The sequence below is a fragment of the Gastrolobium bilobum genome, unplaced genomic scaffold (assembly GCF_033153095.1).
Source record: "Gastrolobium bilobum isolate Gb01-03AN ecotype WA unplaced genomic scaffold, APGP_CSIRO_Gbil_v1 utg53380, whole genome shotgun sequence".
Taxonomy (NCBI): Eukaryota; Viridiplantae; Streptophyta; class Magnoliopsida; order Fabales; family Fabaceae; genus Gastrolobium; species Gastrolobium bilobum.
The window spans coordinates 165,001-187,500 of NW_026897886.1; the positions used below are offsets into that span (position 1 = coordinate 165,001).

Below are 22,500 nucleotides of genomic sequence, written 5' to 3' on the forward strand. Positions count from 1 at the left end.
GACGTCTTTATCTTCTTGCATAGACTACTACTCTCTGATTCATTCTGCAATGAAGGGCATGGATTCTTCAAAGCGTAATACGCATTCCTCCCTCGCAAATAGAAACTAAACAACTGATGGTCCAGAAGATCTTGGCCTGAGATGGTAGCAATCATTGGTCCAATTACGTATACCTCAAATATGAGATTTACATCTTGCATCTGGTCCCGGAGACTGAGGATTCGGCGGTTTAGGAGGCATGGGAGTGATCAGTTTGGATGCAATCAATTCTTCTGGAAGTAGGCAAGATGGCAGACTTGTCCATTTATTCTTTGTGCTGCTGGACTTTAGGGAGGAGTTTGGTGGGCTCTATTCCCCAGGAGGATACCATAGCTGTCATTAGTTGCACCATCATCTTCATTTGTCCTTGGAGCTGTTATAACTCCCTCATATTATGTGTCAACTCGGACTCGGGCAAGCGGGTGAAGGAATTTAGACCAGATTGACAGTGATTGAAAGGGGGTCGAGTGTAGATCCTGTCTTCTCATCTATCTTCGCTGACGATCAAAGAAGGAATCAACATGTCATCTATCTGTCGAATTACTGAAGCAATTAAGTTAGGAGGGAGGTCCCACTAAACTCACTATGAAGGGCCTGGTAAGACATGATAGGTCCTACCAGGACGTGCCAGGAGTTTCTACTATTAAGAATAAGGGTTGGGAGAACATGATTCACCTTCACCCATCTTCCGTGAAGCAAAAGGTGCCGAGGGTCAGGAAGGAGTTTGACCAACACCGGGATAGGAGAGAACGCTACCCGAGCCATCAAGTGGCAATGAATGGGCCAAGATCAGAGCTACAAGCTAAGATGCCGAATCTACGTGATGAGCCTTTGAAGGTGAAGGCAGGTTGTCGGGGAAAGCAGAAGGAGTTGGCAACTGCAACTTCCTTATCAACACAATTTTAAGATCTGTGACTGATTCTAACATTCATGAACGAAGCCGAGTCTGACAAGAAAAAGAGAACAAGATCAGTCGGAGTTCATGGTCCCCTCATGGTATTCACCTAGCTACCAAGCGCACTCCCCGAAGCTATGAAAGAAAGCTCTAAATAGTCCCAACTAGAAGGATCAGGAAAAGAAGAAGTATGGGCTTCAAGTCACACTTGATCAAAACGATAAGAAGTTGGAGATCAAGCAGCTACTATTACTTATAGAGGATTTTCTTTCTTGAAAAGCCGGTCCGATTGAAGTTGAAGTAAATTCAAATTCACGGTTTCCGGGAGGAAAGAAAGAGTTGGCGATCTTCACTCGTCCATCACTCCCACTTGAAGAGAAGAGGTAGTAGGAGCATGAGATGAGGGCTCACATTCGATGACAGATACGAGATGGGATGTCTACTAATAGAATATGGTATTAGCTTAGCAGTTAGAACGGATTCGCCGCATGCTGTTGCCGAAGCAGATTCAAAGCCCTCCTTTCGTTTCGAAGCTTTGATGTGCCGGAAGTTCGAATAGCTTAATCTATATCCTGACTTGATTCATAGGATCTTGCAGGGAAAGAGTCAGTTACCCTGCTTTTACTAGAACTATGTCACTTCTGGTAAGAAAGAGCGTCATTCTCAAGCAGCTTATTCTTTCCTCTGTCTCCTTTCCTTCTCAATCAATCTCAATCAATGCCAGAGCATTCCATACCATACATCATCATTGAACTGACATTCTCTGAACTTAGTTCTCTAAGGTTCTAACCAATTCTTTTTCCGTAAGAGAAAGGGGTTCCTGCATCGACCTTTTATGGATGGAGTGAACCAGCTCATTCCATTTCTAAGTCAGAATGAATAAAGAAAGGGCATATACAGAATGATACTCATCAGGAAGAACTGGATAAGGCATCTGAGTTCGCGGATTCCCCTTTTGACGGACTCCTAAAACGAAGGATCGAAAGAAAGGGAATCCCCCGTCGTACCAAGGCTCTCTCTCCTTCCATTCTAGTTACCCAACAAAGAGTTAGATCCTTGAGTGCGTGAAGGTAGGGCAAGGTAATGCGGAGAATGCCACGACTCAACTATGTTTAAAATCCTTCTTAGAGAGATGTCATGTGTAACCCGTTAGTTGAGTAAGGGGCGTAGCGAGAGATAGAGATAGATAAACTAGACAGCTAGGGGAAGAAGACAGCTTGGGGGGGAGGGGAGAGGGTATTACATGTCGAAAAAGAGTATAGAAAATACCCGTTACGCCGACAATTGATAGTGCTAGCACGGAACTAGCTTATCAACGCTGCTGTTACACTAACACTAGTCAGAGTCTCTAAGACCTATAGGGTAGGGCAATTAGACTGAATTAGTCAGTCTAGCGACTACTTGTGAGATATGTCCATTAAAAGCTTTCCTTGCTAATGATAGGTTAACCCGAAGGTAAGAAGTGATTGGATGAGCGTGTGGTAGTTTGAATTCATTCCCTGCCTAGGTAGGGATTGGATTGCTGGAAGATCTGTTATATGGTAGGCTTATACGATAGGTAGGAGCGTCTAATCAGTCCTTGCTTTTTAGAGCTTCTCTAAGCATAGAATCGTCTGCTCCGAAGATTGGAGAGGGTGCTCAATCGCTCTCTAGCCCTACGCTTTTAGTGCATCCGGGCTGAGTGAGCATAGTAGGGCTATTGAGTCTCATCCCTACCCATCTCCCTATTAGCTTCTTCCTTAGTTAGTGTTTAGCCCTCTCTCAAGGGAGTGAGCGCACCACTAGTCGTAGGGCGGGAACGTTATAAGAGTAGCTACGGTAGCTCAGGCTGTACGGATTGCCGCTATTTCTGAGTGTCTTGCGAACCTTGCTTTACTCAAGCTTTCACGTGGCGAGTTTGTCCCTGGGACTTTTTCGCGCATGCCTATAAGATAAGTAGAAGATCCTTAGAAGGTAAGGAACTGAACACCAAAAGGGAAGCTAATCCGTTTTGCTTTCCTTATAATGCAGAAAAAAAGATCCTCATCCGAAGAAATGCCTTGTCCAATTAGATAGGCTGCTCACCTTAAGACTGGATCGAAAAGAGAAGCATTCTTTCTTAGCAAAAAAGATAGGGAAACTCCAACTGACACTCAAATCCCAGGCTCGCTCGCAAGAAGAAGTGACCGACATGTAACAGAACTCCCAACGGCTGGCCGGGACACCTACATGGAACTAAATTGAAAGACGAATTGCATATATAGTGATGTAAACCTCGATTCCCTCCCTTTGAAGTATCCCGCTTGTCACTAATTGAAGACTCTTTCATTTCCTTTTGTCTTCGTATTCCCTTCGAAATCCTACCAATTCCTTCATTCAACCAAATCTTCAGCAGATTTCTCTCTTTTCTCACAACAATCATCATGGTGCGCAAGAAAACTGCCGGAGGTGATAGTTATCTGTCATTTTCTTTTTGGTGGAGGATCTATGTCTTTGATGACCTTCTTCATCTGATCTGGATCGTTATCCATTAAATCTGGAGACATTGTCCATGTCTTTCTAGTAGGTTTCTCCTCGTCTGTATTAGGTATCTTCTCGTCAGTCTTATCGTCTATCTATGTATATCCTCAGATATACTTCCGTTTATCGCCAGGCTAAATATGGAGTAGTCAACTTATCGACCACGCTTGTTGTCATTTATCTGACTTTTAAATGATCTGGCCACGGACTATTTAGGAACGCTGTTTGATTCCCTGCTTCTCTTGGCATCGCCGTCTCGTTGCATCCCGGTGACAGTTTCTCTCTTCCTGACTGCCTCTTTCCTGGTTCGCGTGCTTGCCTGTTTGCCGGCTGGCTTTGCTTCTTTTGCTTCTCTCTCTCTGGCTGCCTCATCCACGGCTTCTCGGCTAGTGAGATAGGTGGTTTTTTCTTTCTTCGAGCTTCTTCATTCGGTTTGTAGCCATACCGTATAGAGTGCAAAATTCCTTTGTTTGGGAGTAGCTAGATTCAAGCAAGCATTCCAGCGAAACGATCCTTTGACAATGGGCTCTGCCTGGGACTGACTGACTTTATACAGAGAGAGGAAAGGCAGCAATCCAAGCTCTTTTTGAATCGGATATTGGATAGGCTAAGCTAGGTGTAGCCCGCTCTCTCTACGGTTTTGTTGAACTTGTCAAGCTTTTAAAGGGGACCCTTTGGGGAATTTTTTAGAATGATAGATTACGGGATAACACTTTCTAAGACCTCGGGATGGGAGATTTTGAGGTTTAGTGAGGGGATCTTCTTTTGCCAGGAGATATGTACAAGTAGTTGATCTACCTGACTCCGCGATCCCTGAGGGGAGGTTCAGCCTAATGATCCGAACCCTTTCTTGTGGGAGAAGAAGCTTTCGCGGAATACAATGAAGTCTTAACACAGAAGGCAGTGGCCATTTTTCAGAAAGAAAGACTGATATGGTTGCAATGTAGAGATGAAAGAACTGGCATATTCTTACTAAACAAAGGAAGGCATACTACAACATACCCTCACTCCGGAAAGGAAGGAGAGAGCTTAGAGGGCAAAGGTAGTTGTCTTTCAAGTCAAGAAGCTCGTCGTCTTACTGATTGAGCACTTGGCGAGGCAAGAGTAGACCAAGGATGGGATTCGCGCATACCTATGAATGGAGTCAATAACTTCAAATAAGATTTTCTTTGTAAAGTAAGCAAGAGAGGGGACCGATTGAGACAGCAAAGAGAAAGAGCCTTTCCAACACAACAAGCGGACAGATGACCAAAGAAAGAAGAAAAAAAGATAGAGCCTTGCTGAGTGAGTGTAGCTGCCGGGGTTCTTTTTTCTATTCTAGAAAGTGATTCGTTCTCAACCTCTCTAAGTGCTAGGGCTTTTCATTCCTATCTATCTTTGGATTCTGGTATGATTTACAAGTGACTTTCCTTCTCTTTTGCTGCTCTCCTCCTGCTCTTTCTGATGCCTGGTCTTGACTTGGTGCTAAGGCTAAGAGTAGTGGTCATAGAGGTCAGGCTCTTTAAAGTAAGAGATGTAGCCAGGATTCCCCTCGAATGGATTTTCTATCCTGTCTATTTCTCTTTCGTGACTATCTTCTTGCCTTGAGTCCCTTCCTTTCTTCCTGCCCCGCAATCGGGAAGCAAGAAACCTTCTTTAGCTTCTCTCTTCCCTTGACCACCTTCCTTGTGACATACACAAGATCGTTTTCAGCTTCAGATTCAGAGAGCAGCACCTGCCATCTTGCTATTCTCTTTTTCCCGACGAGATTGAGGGCATTCTCCTTTAGGGAGAAGAGACAATCAGCAACTAGGTCACAAACAAAAAGAACAATCTCAATCGTAGAACAGCGCTCAGCTGGGTGGAAGCATTCAATGAGCTATGTTTCGGGTCGTGTGGTAGATCCTCAATGGGTTGGGGAACTTGCTCTACGCTCTAGGTTATCAGCAAACTTTTTGGATCAGATCCTGTCTGAAAGGAAGGATGCCAATGGGCCATCCCTGGTGCATCCGAACTCGCTTGTCGGCGAATCCACTGATTGCCATAGGGAGGCAAAAACTAGAAATTAGTCGATTTGTCGAAACCACAGATTGAAGAAGGGCCCTGATCGAAGACCCGGTTAGGCTTCGAAGGTCATAAATAGCCTAGCGCCTAATTCCTCACTGGCCTTAAGGATGGCTTAGATTAGAAGCCTCTTTTGGGGGCTTACAAGGGGGATCAATAAATAGTACGTACATTTCACTCTTCCAGCGAAAGCAATTGTTGTGATGGATTCACCCTATCAGCTAAAAGAAAAGCCAAAGTGAAAGGGTCACCCATAACTAACGGGTAGGCTTACACTACACAAATTGATGGGAACCACTTTTTTAAGATAAGATTTCTGGGGTAACCAATAGAGCTATATCTCATAGGCACTAGAGAAGAGTTTAAAGCCTTGAGTATAAGAGCTCGCCGAAATGAAGCCTGCCTTTTCATTTCAGCCCCCTGCGCTAACATCGTTCAGTTCCCGGGCCCCCTATCCTCTGGGGATTCTTTTTTCATACGTAGTCTTTCAACACTTGATTCAATGGCCTTCTGCTTTGATGCTTCGCTTAGCGCTACTACTCCTATGATATTGATTTATTAAGTGCATGGCTGCGGGCAGGAGGTAACAAGAAAAAGAAGGTCTTTGTTCACTAACTAAAATCCCTCTTTGGATGAACATTTCATGGGATTCTTCCAATACTTACTGATAACTAGTACACCACCTTCTATTCTTAGCCGCAGAGAGCCCTCGTCACTAATTTCTTGCTTGCTGCTCGATTCCCCGAATCCGGTCCCGGGTCAACCCCTTGATAAGAACCTGAGAACGACAAGAATGATCTCTGGCCCCCCTATTATCTCGCAAAACCAATGGTTGACTGTGGAGCAAGTGAAGTTCGGTATGTTTACCATGAGTGGAGGGTCATCTTGCAAGTGTTCCGCGAACGACCAGCCAGTGGACAGGAGTGGGCCTGCAAAATGGAATGGAAGGGAAGGTCGCCCTTTTTTTAAGAAATGCTGTCAGTGAAGAAAAGTAAACTGTCATACCAGGCAAAGACTTAAGCCGCCGACCCCCGGAGAAAGAAACCTTAAAAGGCAGAGACCCCTTAGGAATGTCATTCGATTCCCTTCCTCCGACGCCTAGAAGACAAAGGACGGGGAAATCAAGCCTTTATAGTGAAGCTAGCCTATTGCTGTGTAAGAGCTCTATGCTATCTATGGAATAGCGGCCCTGTGTCTTAACTCCGGGCTGCTTGATTGACTGCTTGAAAGTTTGAACCAAGTCTTGGATTCGGAAGAGAAGTAGGCGTAGAGGATATTGGGAAAGATCCCACATCTGGTTAACTGCTTTAGGAGTGCCGGCTCCAGGCTAGAGAAAAGATAGGCTATTACTGAAGCTGTGAAAAAGAATTGCTAGCGAAAGTTTTCTTTTCTTAGTTTAGTCACCGATAAAGAAAGTCGCTAGGCTTCCTGGTGGTATGAAAGATATAGATCTTAGTGCCTTAGACGACCTAGAAGGAGGATTGCTTATCTAATATAACCCATACGTAGACGAAAGTAGCATTCAGGCATCGGTGGAAGCGCTAAGCGAAAAAAGTGAAAAAGCTTTGAAGCCGATCGAACACAACGAGAGTAGCGGATTAGCGGCTGATCTTCTACCTGATCTATCTACCATATTGATGTATTAGAGAGACCGAGTTCCTACGAGGGAAGAAAAGATGAACCAGCTCTCTCGATAAATCCCTGTACCTTTGTGAAAGACATCGCATGGAATAGCTTACACGGAAAGGAGCTTGGTACAAGCTCAGATTCAAAATAGAAGTTCCTGAGCTAGAAGGAATGGGATCAGGGGTGGGTAATAGACTGACTGCCAAGGAGCGGAGCAGCTCGACCCAAACAAGCAACGGCTAACGAGAGAGCGCTAGCGCGAAAGCCGCGCCCATTTCTACCCTTGGCATCCGTTGCTGGGAGAGGAGTGAAGCTGCTCTAACGGATCTGAGCTGCTGTACCAATAAGTGAAAGAAAAGAGCGGACCGCAACTAGACCTGAGAAAACAGCAGCTTTCAGGCATCCTCTCATTGAGGAGGTCTTAGATAGAAGATGAGCCGACGGTAGGACTCTCTTAGAGTGTGGGAGTATAACAGTAGCAGCAGTTATGGCCCCATACCCATGAGCATTGGCGTGAGCAGCTAAGCTAAGGTCGGAAAGGAAGAATGGGTGGGCTTACAGGCTACCTATTTCCTCAGCCGATAAGAGAATCTGTCTTCAGCACAGATCGAGGCTTGTCGAAGATAAGTATCAAGTCCTCTATCGCTGGACTAGACTAGATTTCGAAGATTGAGGAGTGGCAACTCTCAATGGAATTCCATAACCAACTCCCAAAAGAAGGGTAGTCAAAGACTACCTCTTTCTCCTGGCCTGGCTGGCTCTCCTACCTGGGATCCCAACTATCATCCATATCCGTTTACCCTACCTGCTATCGACAGTCCTTCCACCTGTTACTCACTCTCAGGAGGGAGATGGATGGATCGTGCTTGTGCTATCAAGCCGAAAAATGACTGCTTTCGAGCGGTATTCACGGAAATGAAAAAGATGGAATGGTTGTAAACAGATTCGCTAGTTGGGTCAATTGGCACTCTTTCACTAGTGATTGTAAGCTAGGTGCCCTTAAATGACAGGAGGGGAAGAAGCTCTAACGGAAGCATCCAATCAACCGGGAATCCCACCTTTCAGATTCTACATCTGCTACTGCTGGAGTGGAGAATGAATCTACTACCTGTGCCAGCAAACAAATACTAAAAATAAGATAAGGCTAGGTGTCCATGCCACCAACCAACTCCTGAAAGAAAAACAAGAGCTTCCCCGGCAAACCACTAGAAGTTACCTCGAGCAATGATCCAATTGGAGAAGCAAGCTGCTCTTTGTCACCCCATTTCCCTTGGGACCAAGAACAAGCTCCAAAGAAGAAGGACTTATCGCAATCTCAGGTACAATGGCTAGTTGGAAAGCCTTTCAATTCAAGCCAATCTCTTGATTCACATGAATGTGAAACCGTTGCAACCGATCCTGCATACCAATCATCCGCCGCTTACAGTAATGGCACTAAGCCAAGGTTTCTATGGATTCAGTCCTGTGGAAAAAGACATCTATTAGGGCAATTCAGTTAGTAGTGTCACCGGTCAATCCTTGGGACACTAGCGAGTCCGTCCTTAAAAGCCCTCCAAATTGGGTCCATGAAGCCTTAGATACTCCAAGCCTCAATCTTTATTGTCCTTGAACCTAGACCATGGAAGTATGGTTATAGTCCCATTCCATTAGTGGGATCCATAGCCTACGGGTCTTTCCCAAGCCAGTCAAATCAAATAAGAAGGTTTTCGAGGACTACCCTAAGCCTACAAGTAGGCAGGACTATCAGTTACAATGTCTAGGTTGGGCAAGCTTGGATGCCCCTACTCCCAACAAGTAGCTGGTCGGGATCGTGAAACTATCGCTGTTTGGTCATAAGGATAATCGATCGTTCTTATCTTATTAGGTCGGGGGCGGCCGGCCCGGGGGTTACCCGCGATTGGTAATGGCATAACCAGAAGAGGAGTAGGGGAGACAAGGTTACGCGCTGGGTAGCGCAGCGCATCTGTTTCGGGTACAGGGGCGACGAGGGGTGCTAACCCGGCCACCCAACCCAGCAGGTCAGGGGCGGGCCGGCCATAGGTTCGAATCCTGCCACCTTTCTTGTGGATCATCCTGTGGTTACCGGATGATGGGAATAACAAAGCAGAAATTTTGAAATGAGCACAGCACGAAATGTCAATAATATATGAATTCTTTCATTTATCGTTATTTCCGGGTCTTTTCGTTGCATTCACTTACAACAAGAAACAACCACCAGCGTTTGGTGCAGCACCTGCATTTTGGTGCATTCTTCTTTCTTTCCTTGGTCTTTCGTTCCGTCATATTCCTAATAACTTATCCAATTACAACGTATTAACCGCTAATGCACCTTTCTTTTATCAAATCTCAGGGACATGGTCTAATCATGAGGGTAGTATTTTATCATGGTGTCGGATCCCACGTTTTTATGGATTCCTTCTTTGTTACCGGGGTCGACCCCAAAGCCATAATGTCTCAAAACGAGGAGGCCATATATATGTTTTGTATGACTTTGTCTCGAACTTCGTGAAGAACTCCATTCTATCTCTCCCTCGTTACGAACAAAAAAGTGGGGCTGCGCCCCAGTTGTACACTCCCTTCGTTCTACGAACCCTTGTTGATTCTGAACTTCGTTCGCGAAGGAACCGGACGTTTGACGGGCCAGCCCTTTTTTATGCGCCGCTTTACCCTGAAAGGAAAATGAGCTTTGCTCCTCTGGGTGCTAGGCGCTCCCGTGGTTCGCGAGAAGGAAAAAGAAGGACTCATCCTTTGTTGCATCTGGCACGAGATGATAAAGAGAGAGCTTCGTCTATCGATGAACAGCGGATTGACGGAGCTCTTGGCATTGCTTTGTTTTTTTCTCCTTTCCTATCAGCGAGTTCCGATCCTTTTGTTCGAAATTTATTCTTTCGTACCGAACCGCTTGCAGAATCAAATCCTGTTCCACAAGATCCTATATCAGCTATACATCCTCCTTGCATTTATGCCGGAGACGTCGCCAGTGCTATGGGCTTTGGATTATGTAGATCAAAAATGATGAATGGGATTGTGGCACTCCACTCGCCGCCAATGCGGAAGGATGCCGCCGAAAAGAAGGGAACGCTGCTTCGCTCTGCTGGATGCGTCGGATCCCGTATAACAAGCGAGCTTTTTACCAAAAAATTCAAACATGTGGTCGCAAAATGCTATCCAGCTCTCTTGTTGCGTAGCAATAGAAGCCTGCTCATGCTGCTTTGGCGGCGCTTTTTCGCCTTCTCTTCGCTCTGGACAGGAGCGCTAGTGGACACGGGGAGGGAGCAGGCGAAGCGTGTCGTTCGTAATGAACAGAAAGAGACCACTACTTCGCCTCTTTGTTGGAGCGCCGGCGCGAACACAGTGATATCTGACCAGGACCAGGAACAGATTCGAATTTGGATCTTGACATGTCGGTGGTTTTTCACCGTGGGCATCATGCCAGGAAGTTGGTGGGCTCATCATGAATTAGGTCGGGGTGGCTGGTGGTTTCGGGATCCCGTAGAAAATGCTTCTTTTATGCCTTGGGTATTAGCCACAGCTCGTATTCATTCTGAAATTCTACCCCTTCTTCATTCTTGGATCTCGTTTCTGAATATTGTGACTCTTCCATGCTGTGTCTCAGGAACCTTTTCAATACGGTCCGGATTGCTAGCTTCCGTTCATAGTTTTGCTACAGATGATACACGAGGAATCTTTTTATGGCGGTTCTTCCTTCTAATGACCGGCATATCTATGATTCTTTTCTCCCAGATGAAGCAGCAGGCATCGGTCCGTATCACTTATAAAAAAGAGATGGTTGTGGCGCGAAGTACTCTTGTGCACCTCCGTCACTCGGCTCGCGCGCAACCCCGCCCCCTTATGTTTGTTATGGAAGAATTGAACTTATGACCGGGCTGGTTATTCAGAGCCAGCAATTGGCTGCCGGATTTCGTCCCGCAACTATAAGAAGTTCGGGGGTCACTGTGGCGTGGCTGAATGTAGAGCAGTCCGCCCGCGTTTGATCAGTAAATTCTGCATTAGTCCTCGAGGTTGTTGGTATCCCGCCGACAGACCCACTCACGATCGACTAAAAGGAAAGTCGCCCGGAGATATTGGTTCGAATCCAATTCGTGAGATGGCAGTGATCTTTAGCTGGTCATAGCCATAATAAAGGCAACGCAAGGTTTGCTCCAGTCTATGAAAGGAAGGATGATCCCAGACCGACCTACCGTTAGCTTTGCTAAAGCATCCCAGGTAAGGACAGGTGGCATAGCGCAGTCCTCACCGATGTGGTGTCCAGTCACAACCTATAGAATAAGAAGATTCTCCTTTTCCTATTGATTTTTAACCTCGCATAGATAGATCATCTCGTTCTACTTTATGTCTTACCTAGGGTTGGTTTTAAGCCTTGGTGGTCTCATTTAACCAGTGTGCCCACGTGACAATAAGAGCATCGGTACCTGTGAACTCCCCCCCTCCTATGGAAGCTGAGCAAAGAGGGAGGGCTGCCCTTTAATTGGTGAGCGATCAGAGTATTTTCGGGCTCTCACTTCACACTAAGACAACCAGGAACCCTCTTTCAAAACTTGCTCGACACACGAACCTCACAAGACGAGAGTCGGCTCGAGGATCAAAATCCTTTCCTCAGGCTGGGTCAACTCAAGAAGTGGAAGGGATCTAAGGTTGTTCTTCTGGGTATGGAATCGGAAATTCCCATCCAGAGCGTTACCTGTGACTTTGCGTAACTATTTTTTGGTAAAAAAGAACCACGCTCCCAGAAGACAGCGGCAACCCCTATTGCTCTTTGAAGAGAATCCGTAAGACCGGGTAGTAGAATGTGAGAAAGAGAGCTATTTTGCGCTGAGCAAAGCTGGTGATGTGCCACTGTATGGAGGGCTCAGAGAGAGTCAAAGTGCTTTCCTCACCACTGAGTACTCCGAACTGGTCTCCGCAAAGCCTTATACTGGGCTTGTTCTCTGTTTTTATTGATACCACTTTTTGAATGAATCTCCCACTCTCTCTCATTTATTCAGCAAAAAAACTACAAATAACAGGGGCCCTCCGCTATAGGTAGCATCTTCATCTACTTCGGGCCTGGCGGTCGGAGACTCTACTCCTAATTCATTGAACTGCTTTGCCCGGCTACGGCATCCCTAGCAGGAGCTACTCTCAGTTCAATCGGGATGAATCCAAAAGGGATAGCCCTAAAAAAAGGGCGTCAGGATCAATCCTGACAACCCCTCTCCTAGCCCGTGGTTGATCGATACCACGGGCTAGGTAGGACTATCCTTACCGGAAACACCACCCACCAAACAAGTAGAAAGGACCACTTGTCTGCACAAGGATTGGAACCTTGTACTCAAGACCCTTCTCAGCAAGCCAGTCATAGACCGACCTGCCATAGAAGACCAAAGCGAACCAGCTCCGGATCTGTTCGCCTGATCTCCCAGTAGTGATACACAACTGGGGCTTCAAAGAACTTTTAGAGTGAAACCCAAGGATCCATAGATACACTGCAATACCATTTAAGGTAGTTGAGCCATTGCATCATCCAGCTCCGGAGAAGTGAATACTCCAGGAAGTCAGCCATCCCCTCGAACTCCAATAGTTCTACAGGAGGACGGTGTAACTCCCGAGGCTTCAACCTCTCGAGAGCATACCTCTTTAGTTTCCCAAGGAGGTAGGGATTCAATGGACAACCATCACCTAAAAGATATTCCACCGGAAGGCGAGACTTGCCAAAAAGGACCCTAAACCGTTTCCATTTAATCGATTTAGGGCTCTTAGCGACAGATCGAGTCTTATACCCAGCACCGCCTATACGCATGAGAGTAAAAAAGATCACTATTTTTTACTTTTCATGTATAGCCAATAGGCCGTAGGGGTGGTGGAAGCCACATAAAGCTTTCATGGACACAGGATAGTGCTGGCGCACCCTCATATCCTTGACCAGAAATTGTTTGGCAAACTCTACAGCACCAGTTGAGGATATCAAAGACTTATGTGTGGATATCTTCACACCAAGCCGTTGTAAGCCTAGCCGGTACTGTTCCGCCACAAGTGGATCGGTGATGAGAACATCATCACCTAATATAGCATACCTGTCGAACAGGATCCCAGGTCTAACCTGTTCCGCAGCCCACCACACCAAAACATGATGGGTGAACGCGAACAAAGGCCAATAACCATAATAGCCTAACGGTTGACCGGTCACAAAGGACACTTGAGACAGAGCCCTCTTAACGAAGGGTACCTCAAAGACATTCGTCCCTAATGTTGTATTCACAACACTTGAAGCAAATGACCTGTCAAACAATAGCGCAAGCGTTTCAAACATAAACACAAGAGGCCACCTATCGGTAGCACTCTGGAGGTCATAGCTGAAACATGTTTTACTAGGAACTAAACGAATGAGAGGTGCTGTTTGATCATCCATTGGGATGCGGCGGAGGACCTCCGCAAACCAATGGTGGATGGGTTTCAGCAACCTCTGATTCACATAGTTTCCTATTGCGAATATACGACGCTTGCCAGCACCCTCACACGTGCAACCTAGTTTGCCTGTGATTGCGGGCCCATATCGTCGCAGGATGGTAGAAAGGGCCCTATACGGCGCTCAAACCAATCCAAATCCTCGGGTGTGAAGGTTTTATTCCTCACATCAAAGGCGTAACGAATACGGGGAGGCCACAAGCAGCCATGTGACCGACCATTGGGTACCCTGTGAGTGCCCAACGACCAACAGCCATTGAAAAGCGCCCAACTCATGAGAAAACGATGTGAATGAAGAGCGAAAGTTCCGAATCTTACGATAAGGAAGTTTCCTTCTCTCAACCCACACCCTTTTCGTCAATGAGTGTGTCGGCAAGGCTTTCCAGGTTGGTTCAAACCGTAACCCTTGTTCAATTCAAGGGGTATACGTTTTATCCAGGGAGCATAGCGACTGATAAGTCGATTAAAGTTCTCCTTAATCGAACCAACCAGCCCCACCACCTCGTCAATATTATCGGGTGGGGATATTCTACTAGAAAACGTTGATTTATCAACCTTCTTTGCCAAAGTAATGATCTTTGACAGAGAGAATCTTTTTTAATAAAACTTCACCAGCATGTCCGCTTTCTCATCCTTCTTCAGAATCATACGCCTATGATGAGACGGAACCGAGGGTAACCGGACCGAGTGAGAGAAACTGGTACCGCATTGTCAGGATGAACGAATTCATCACCACCATAGGCCATCATCAAGGATGAAGCTGCTTGCTTCAAATATAAAGCGCAGAACAACCACCCTGATTTCCGACCAAGGTGAACAATGCGAATAACAACAAGATGGATCCCCACACAGAGTTCCTTGTTCAGACCATCAAAGATCACTAAAGCACCTTTTGGTATGTATTGCCCCCTAAAGATCAGATCCACCAGACGAGAAACTCAATTCCGCACTGCTGCTGAGTCGTCGGACTTATCCACCAAGGGATTCGTGGAATTTCGATGGATTGCGTTGGGGGAAATCTACCAAAGCTAGGCAGATAGATAGACTCCTTTCCCGCTGCTAAGGGAGAGTAAGAAACAAAATCAAATGATTGTTTTTTAATCAGCGCCTCCTTTTCTTTTGGGTATGCAGGTACTACGAGTCCTCTCACTACCAACCAGCAGACATCATCTGGCTGGTCTTGCCGGTATCAACAACAAGAAAAAAAAACCAAATGGAAACAGCAATTAACTATGGCTCTTGGCCCAGACAACGTCCTAGGCGTCGGGGAGATCGGAGCAAGAACGCCTAGACGACGTTTTTCTTCCTGGGCTGCAGTAAGCAGATCGAGAGGTCGTTCCGCCCCTTGTCCCCGAATATGGGTAATATGTTCTCATAAATTCTTGCTCCAATCTGACCTAGCTGGCGAGCGATCCCAGTTCGCGGCAGAGAACAAGACAGCAAGCGAGCGTACCTTTGTTCGCTTCTTCTCCACCAAGCACGGAAGTTTAAGGATAACTGTAGGTCGGTGGCTACCTAAGGAAACTCCGATTCGATCCGCCCCCCAGCTGGGAGGCATCTACCTCATCCCGATCACAAGGAGAGGTTCACCATGATGGGGGTACTTGTTTTTTTTTCCCTTCCGGAAAGAATGAAATGCATAGGGGACCATCCTTTTGTTGTGTTGCGGCATGCTCCTCAGATTTACGGATTCGCAGGGGGCCTCAGGCCCTACTTAGTTGACTGACAATGACAAAGGCTTGCGAAACTAAGTAGGGCCTTTTGAATTGAATCTTAAGTAGTCTATCAGTGGTGCAAAGCGGCTTTGTGCCCCTTTTCAGTAGGGGAGCGAAAGGTTAGACCTTAGAAAGTCAGCGAACAGCGGTTCTTCTATGTAGGTATGGCCTTCCCCCTTGACTCTCCTAACGTCGAGCTAAGTGACTTCGTAACCTTTGCGTAGCGTAGTAGAATGAAGGCTACGCACTGACGCTCTCTTATCTATTAGCCTAAGCGTCTTCGCTAACTCGCTCGCCTACTATACTATACCCTACTATACAATACATTAGTAGGGTAGGCTAACCCATAGGTCCTTAGTAGCGTTGACAAAGAAGAACAGCCGGTTAAAAGACAGTGAATCTTTATAAATATATATTTATAAAAGATTCTATAATAATGAAGATCTTTTATATAGGCCAGCTTGACAAGCTACCCTTCCTCTTGATCTTAGGTGCGAAGAGAAAGATCTCTTTTTTATGACTTCCACTTATCTATCGATCCCGGCCCGGAAAAGTGACCGACCAGGGCCCTCTTTTTGAATGAAAGAAAGGCTTTATGAGCCCTAGCCCTGTAAGCCCACACCTGTGTAGAGTAGATCGTTCAACACCTGCGGCACAAACCCATTTTTGACCAATTGGTCCTAGTATCATAGGCGACCGAACGGCCGCCCCCTAATTACTAGACCAACCTGCTGTAATAATTCCATAAACACCTAACGAAGATATGGCAAACAAATAAAGTAGCCCTATGTTCGAATCTGACAATACCATACCATAATCAAAAGGTACAACGGCCCGAGCGACCAGACTTAACATAAATGTAGCCACTGGAGCCATTCTAAAAAGGGAGAAATTAGCACTACTTGGTGAAATAGGTTCTTTTAGAATCAATTTCAAACCATCTGCTAGAGGTTGTAACAATCCGAACGATCCCACTACATCAGGACCCTTTCGACGTTGCACAAAAGCCATTACTTTACGTTCAGCTAGCACTAAAAAGGCTACTCCTAGTAGAAGTGGTAGAATTATTCCAAGTATTTCAGCTGGAACAGCTATGTACGTTTTCGATTTTCTATTCACTCATGATCTGGCCTGGTCGACCCAATCATGATATTGAAGGATGGGACCTTTTCTCGAAAAACCCTGTATCTCGACATACGGGCATTCTTTTCGATCTTGTACCCAGCAAGAAAATGCGCGAACGCGGCTTTCGCCTCAATCCCTTGCTTGTTCGCTTCGCATAGGCTACACAAGCGGTACACTTCACACCAACCCAATCTCGAATCAAAAAGTGAACTACAAGCAACTACATCTGTGAACTGGGAGGGACGGAATCCTAGCTACTAGGGTAGCCTGAATCTACGCTACCAGCTTTCTTATTATTCAATTTCCGCTTCGCCCTTTTCCGGGGAGCAGGACAGAGAGCCTAAGGGACAGAGAAGAAAAGACTACATCGACAGGAAAAGATTTTCATTGGGAAGGCTTCTTTTCCTCAACTCAACATTCTTCTCTGGGTCAAGCCAGCTAGGCCCTCTTCTGTCTATCTACGTAATAGAGTGCCATCCCGCTTCTGCCAGAATCGAAGCCAATACGTGGACGCTTAAATGATTTGGTTCACGTCTTTCAATGCCTTAAGTTAGTTATTTTCTTACCCGAGTGACTGAATTCCATAGTTCATTCCTCAACCGGAAAGATCGTCCCAAACTAAAAGAGAGTCTACCAAACCCAAACAAGGATCTTCCCAGCCTTCCACCAAAGCCACAACACTTCCTGTATCACCATCTCCGCTCACAGAGGGATAAGCGGACTAGCCGGCTGAAAGGCAAAGAGAAGAACTGCCTACTCAATTACAACTAACTAACCGCCTGAGCGAATTGCCGATCTCTTTCCCAAGGGATGATCTTCCTTTCATTCAGAAAGGCCTCCATCTTGCATTTTCACGCGCTCAATCGGAATTGGTTAGGTAGATGTGAGGAAAGAGCAGTGCTTTATTAATAGTCGTGGGGGTCTGTAGGCCCCATTGTCTTGTTGTTGTGTAGCTACTATTTTCGAGTGTTGGAGCTGAGCTGATTGGAGCTCGGGATTTCCTTAAGCGAGTTCAAGGAAGTGACGTGAAGGTCACCTTAGGTAAGGAGCTGACGAGAGAAACAGGTCTCCACGTCTTTTGGTAGTGGAGGACAGAAGGCGGACTTAATTGAGTTGTGGTCTTGTTGGGGGGCTCTAGTAAGGTATGGGGCTTTCAAAGGGGGGAAATTCACCCAGTCTAAGCCAGGCAAGCAATGCAAAGCTAGACGAACCCAGACAGAGAAAGATCGGGCTTTGGAAGCGGGATGACATAAGGACTATGCACAATTCCGTCACGTGCGGGTAGACCAGAACGTAGACCTGTCATTCCTTAACCGGGATGGTAAGGCCCTTGAAGCTGAATTGGATCAAAGGCTGCGCATCTCGCACCTTGCTACTTATTTCGTAACAAAGCGAATGAGTAATCGAATGCCCTAGCCCGAAGAAGTTGAAACTGTCCTGGAATCCCTACTCGCCCATGTCGGGATTCAACGGCTTGTTCGAAGTCCGAATGAATGGATAATACATACATAAAGAATATGAAGCACAATCTCCAACTCTTAACCGGTGGCATCTTTGCTTGTTCCTGATGCTTCAATTTATGTAGGGCTCCGTCCCGGAAGTGGACTTCTCTTCTCCTTTCGTTCTCTTCCTTCTTTTTTGGTTAGATATTAATAAATAGTAGTGCTAAAAGAGTCTTTGTCAGTACGGAAAGCTAGTCTGATTATTTTGAATAGCATTCTTTTTGCCTATCACTTTCTTTTTTGATACTCCCTTCGCTCCCCTCTTATCCAATCAACCAACTGTCCCAGGCCGGGAAATAGCGTTCCCGGAAGAAGCTTTCGCCGCCCCTAGCTCTTAGCTGTCTCCTTTCTTTTAGTCAGAGGTCAAAAAACTGGAATTCGACATCAATGGAGAAGAAAGCAGACTTGTTCGCTCACTCTTCTTGCCAAAGTGATTGATCTCTCTTTCTTTGGACTGGTATTCCCGCCGAGGAGACCCGCCCCGACCTTGATTAGCTCACTCTTTTCTTAGCTGGTCTTTGCTTTCCAGTGAACATTCTCTTTCTAGAGAGAACTGGTGTGCACCAGAGCTGGAGCAATTCATGGAAAGCATCCTTATATTCAAGAACGGAGAGTCTCATCTCCTGGGGCCTGACCCTGTGATGTAGAATCCTTTGCTCTTTCACGCATTGATCTTGATCTGGTGTATGGAGGATCAAGTCTTCTACTAAAAGGATATAGGGATGCGGATTAGGGAAGAGATTTGGATGAAAGCAAATCCACTGTCGGGTGGATCTTCATGTATGGAGGAGCTAACTTGGATAGTGGCTTGAGAACATCTCTCTCATCTTTTGGCTGGGTGCAGATGGATTCGGGGAGGGAATGAGTGGAACTTTACCACTCGACACGGAAAGTGAAAGAACTCCATTACTAAATGGAGAGGATCAGTGCTATTCAAATGTCTAACCTACCGATTTCGGTGATACATGTAGGGCTAATATGCTATGCTTTATTCCTTTCATTTAGCGGTATATAGGAAAGGTTCTTTTTGGCAATAAATATGCCAAAAGCCTTGGAATGCCACCCGGCCTTCACAATGGGCATCCCCGTTTTTGGTCCAGTGGTACTGGCTTGTCGAGAACGTCCGAGCTTGATGTTACTCCCGACTGCCCGATTACGACCCTTGATCCTAACCCTCGGAGCGAAGGAAGGGCAAGCAATGAATTCTATTTTACGCAAGAGGTTCGCTCCGCCCCTTGCTTGTCATTCCCGATCTTCTCTTGTTTTGCCCTTTATTCCGGAGGAAAGCGAGTTCTTCCCCACGTATCGGTATAAACAAAAAATCCTCTTCTTCGGCTGTTCACAAGTCTTCGGATGTTCACAATGTTGTTAAAGCCTAAATCCACAGCTATTACAGGAGGTGAGGAAGGGGGCCCTGAGAGAAGGATTCGACCTTCCTTCGATCAAAAGAGTTAAGGTGGAATGAGATTAGCAATAGCATTCTATTTCTTTAAAAATGGATTCCCCTGGATAATGAATTTTTAAATACAAAAGTGTTGAAGTCAATTTACTAGCTTTACTAGCTGGATTCTATTCTCGTAAACCGATGACTTAGAATCTTATAAGGGAAGTTAGCCTAGGATTCAGAGTCAACTACGGAGGTCGGTCTCTCTCTGTAAGCGCTTCGCTTTTTCCTGATTTATTGAACAGGTGCCCTGTGGAACATGTTTTATGGAATGAAACTCTTTATTCCATATTTCTTTTCTTACTGATTGAATTCAGGTAGAGAGAGGAATATTCGATCAAAACCCTTAGTCCGATAGGGAGATAGTATACATTCCATCCGGATAAGACACAGAGATGAAAGACGAATCAAGCAAGAAAGACAGAAAAAGGGGCCGGTTTCTCGAGTGATAGTGATTTCTTTTTGTGAGTCTGACTGTCCTCATTCTAGTTGGTAGGCGTGCGAGTAAGAGGGTAGTAGGCGAAGTTATATGAATGGAATGGGACTTCAGCTTAGACAATCGTATCCTCCCTCCAGCAAATAAGGTGGAGTGGGCAAGGCAGAGAAGACAGGAAAAGACAAGCTCAAACTTCAGCATTTCCATTACCAGCTCCAGTAAAGGAAGCATTTCCAGTGAATAAGAACTTGAATTGGGTCGGGCTAATCCATGGGGGCAAGTCTCCGAGGAAGGGTCTATGTCCCCTGTTTACAAAACAAAGCATGTCTCTCTTTACGCAATTCAATCAAACTTTCTACATCTCTGTGAAGAAAGAAAAGTAGGCGCTTTTAAGGCCAGTGTGGAGTAGCTAGAACGGATGGGAGGTAATTCGTCCTACATTGGGTGGCTTGCTAAAGCCTTGTGTTCGTTTCAGCGGCCTTTGAGGATCTCTTTTCGCTATGGTATGCTCCCATATCGATGGATGGGCGAGTGACTATTGCTCTTGAACTTCGTTGGTCAATTGAGTGGTTTTTTTCTCTCCTTTCTTTTTTCGTTTCCGTTGGTGTTGGGGGCGCGAAGGCTGAGACTTCTACTGATAGCAAGCACCGGTACTTGGATTCGGCTTGGGACCAATCTCGTCATCCCATCTCAGTGGTCGAGTCGCATCCCACCGGTACGAGAGTAGGCTATGAGTCTGCTTTTCAGCTTATTCTTCTTCTTTTTTTCAATTCTATGCCAATCAAGAAATCCAGTCTCCTCTCTACCATACTTCAGGAAGTTCGGTTTGCTGCCCATTCGAGCTGACTAATCAGCAGCTACGGAAGACGGGATCAACTAATTCGATACGATACCACCAAACAAAGGATTCTAAACCTCAAAGCCTATTCGATAGGAGCTTGCTTTGCATTCTATGCATTTTTTTTACTACTACATGTCTACTAGATGTCACTTCCTTGTCCGATTCAAGGCCATCTTCATTAGCACCAGATTCAATAGCCGGGGATTTCTTCTTTCGATCCATGTCATCTGGCATACTAGCTCTGACGACTAGTCTTCTGTTAATTCTTAATGAAATATCTCCTGCGAATCCTTATCCTTCAAACAGCTTATTCTGATTAACTGAAATAGCCTATTCTCGAACAGCCGATTCTATAGATGATATAAAAGCGGATTCGTCCTGCTCTCATTCTTGCTTGTCATTTTAGTCAGAACTTAACATCTCAAGTTGGTTCGTAGCCAGCTCCAAGAGATTCAACATCAACAGTTGAGATTGTGTCTTCAAGAGCGGATGAATGTGCAGCTTCTTCTTTCACGGTTGTTAAATCGGATTCAGAATCAAATAGAAGAGTTGGGTGAGGTTCGCAAGACTCTAAAAATAGGATCCTATCCGACTTCAAAGCTTGAAGCATCAGATTCGTTCAAACTTTAGGGTTAGGGGTCGCTTCCTCTTTTCTAGCTGGACACTTTGATCGAAAGATGTAGAAAGCTATGGTCGAGTGGCTGGATACCCGTAACCTTCACGAAAGAGAAAGATGAACACAGAAGAGCCATCATACTTTAGAATCAAAAATTTATCTAACCGTAGAAGTTTAAGACGTTGTTACTATGCTTTGTTGTCGGCATTATGTCTTCCCGACTTTAATCAAGTACCAGTGCTGGTATGTTTTAGTCTTTCCCTTAATGCCTAATGAGGTGCCGACATCTGTGTTAGTTCCTAGGAGTGATGGTACAACATCCCTTAGTAAGAGCATCCGAGATAGCCAAGGATCCGAAGGAGAAGCAAGAAAAAATCCGGCTATTGAATCAACTGGTATAGAAGAAGCCGCACATTCATCCGGTGTTCTAGAATATGGCCGAATGCTGCAATCCAAGTGTGAAAGAAGGAGCTGCAGATTCATCTTACTCTATAAATTCCGATTGAATCGACATCTGAGATTAATTAAAAAAAAAAATCCCTTATCTTCCTATTTAGGAACTGAACCGCCATTAAAGCTTTCTGGTCTAGGCCATCCTCTTTCTTCTCTTAGAGGATTAACCGCAAAAACAAAGGATAAATCAATGCAATTGAAGCAAGGTGGTTATTATTATTAGTTGAACTCGGACTCTTTATCCTCAATCGAAGGATCAGAAGGCACTCTACTAAACACGGATTGACTCTCTTGCCCAAGCATTGCCGCCCACGACTCGGTTAACTACTTTGGTTCTTCCTTACCTTTTACCTGCAGCAAAGGGGTCTTAGGTCTATTGCTTGACGGGAGTAGTAGAGATTAGGGGAAAGCTCTTTCTTTTCTGATCGAAAGAGATTTTTTTGACTCGCTATCGCTATAAAGGTTACAACCGGCGGCATTCAATCAAAAGGAAGGTTATTACATAAGTGATTAGAGCGATGCCCCTTGCTTTGCAAAGAGTTGAGTTCTTCCTCTTGAGCGCAGGATAGCCACTGACTCTTCCGATTAATTAAGATATAGGACAAGCCAGAGCCAAAGCCAACGCGTCAAAGTCAAGTCAGGTTCAGCAATCGACGTAACTGGTTCAAATACCAGAAGCTAGGTCATAGAAGGTAGATTCGATTCGACAATCTTAAGTAGTGGAGTCAGCCCTTTGCCGGGATACGAGACTGTCAGCCTCAGCTAATCACTAGCTTCTGATAGAAGAATATCGTCAAGTCG

The 22,500-nt window shown here is 45.6% G+C and overlaps 5 protein-coding genes across 5 annotated transcripts; 2 read left to right on the forward strand and 3 right to left on the reverse strand.

Moving 5' to 3' along the window:
• Window positions 1-9,843: 9,843 nt before the first annotated feature.
• On the reverse strand, window positions 9,844-10,171 carry LOC133311155 (uncharacterized). The gene has a single exon (XM_061512173.1). The coding sequence runs from the start codon at window positions 10,060-10,062 to the stop codon at window positions 9,844-9,846; it is 219 nt and encodes a 72-aa protein (XP_061368157.1). The 5' UTR covers window positions 10,063-10,171.
• Window positions 10,172-10,295: 124 nt separating this feature from the next.
• LOC133311163 (cytochrome c biogenesis CcmF N-terminal-like mitochondrial protein 2) lies at window positions 10,296-10,984 on the forward strand. The gene is given in 3 exon segments (XM_061512179.1): window positions 10,296-10,458; window positions 10,565-10,599; window positions 10,601-10,984. Coding segments are annotated over 3 exon segments (477 nt in total). The 5' UTR covers window positions 10,296-10,400.
• Window positions 10,985-12,926: 1,942 nt separating this feature from the next.
• Window positions 12,927-13,824, reverse strand: LOC133311164 (uncharacterized mitochondrial protein AtMg01410). The gene is made up of 2 exons (XM_061512180.1): window positions 13,767-13,824; window positions 12,927-13,636 (listed from the first exon to the last, which is right to left on the reverse strand). The coding sequence occupies exons 1-2, from the start codon at window positions 13,822-13,824 to the stop codon at window positions 12,927-12,929; spliced, it is 768 nt and encodes a 255-aa protein (XP_061368164.1).
• Window positions 13,825-13,927: 103 nt separating this feature from the next.
• On the forward strand, window positions 13,928-15,169 carry LOC133311165 (uncharacterized). Its single transcript, XM_061512182.1, has 4 exons — window positions 13,928-13,953; window positions 14,483-14,572; window positions 14,673-14,767; window positions 14,849-15,169. The coding sequence occupies exons 1-4, from the start codon at window positions 13,928-13,930 to the stop codon at window positions 15,160-15,162; spliced, it is 525 nt and encodes a 174-aa protein (XP_061368166.1). The 3' UTR covers window positions 15,163-15,169.
• Window positions 15,170-15,979: 810 nt separating this feature from the next.
• Window positions 15,980-16,430, reverse strand: LOC133311147 (NADH-ubiquinone oxidoreductase chain 1). The gene has a single exon (XM_061512166.1). It carries the CDS (start codon window positions 16,291-16,293, stop codon window positions 15,994-15,996), a length of 300 nt encoding a protein of 99 aa, XP_061368150.1. The 5' UTR covers window positions 16,294-16,430; the 3' UTR covers window positions 15,980-15,993.
• Window positions 16,431-22,500: the final 6,070 nt, after the last annotated feature.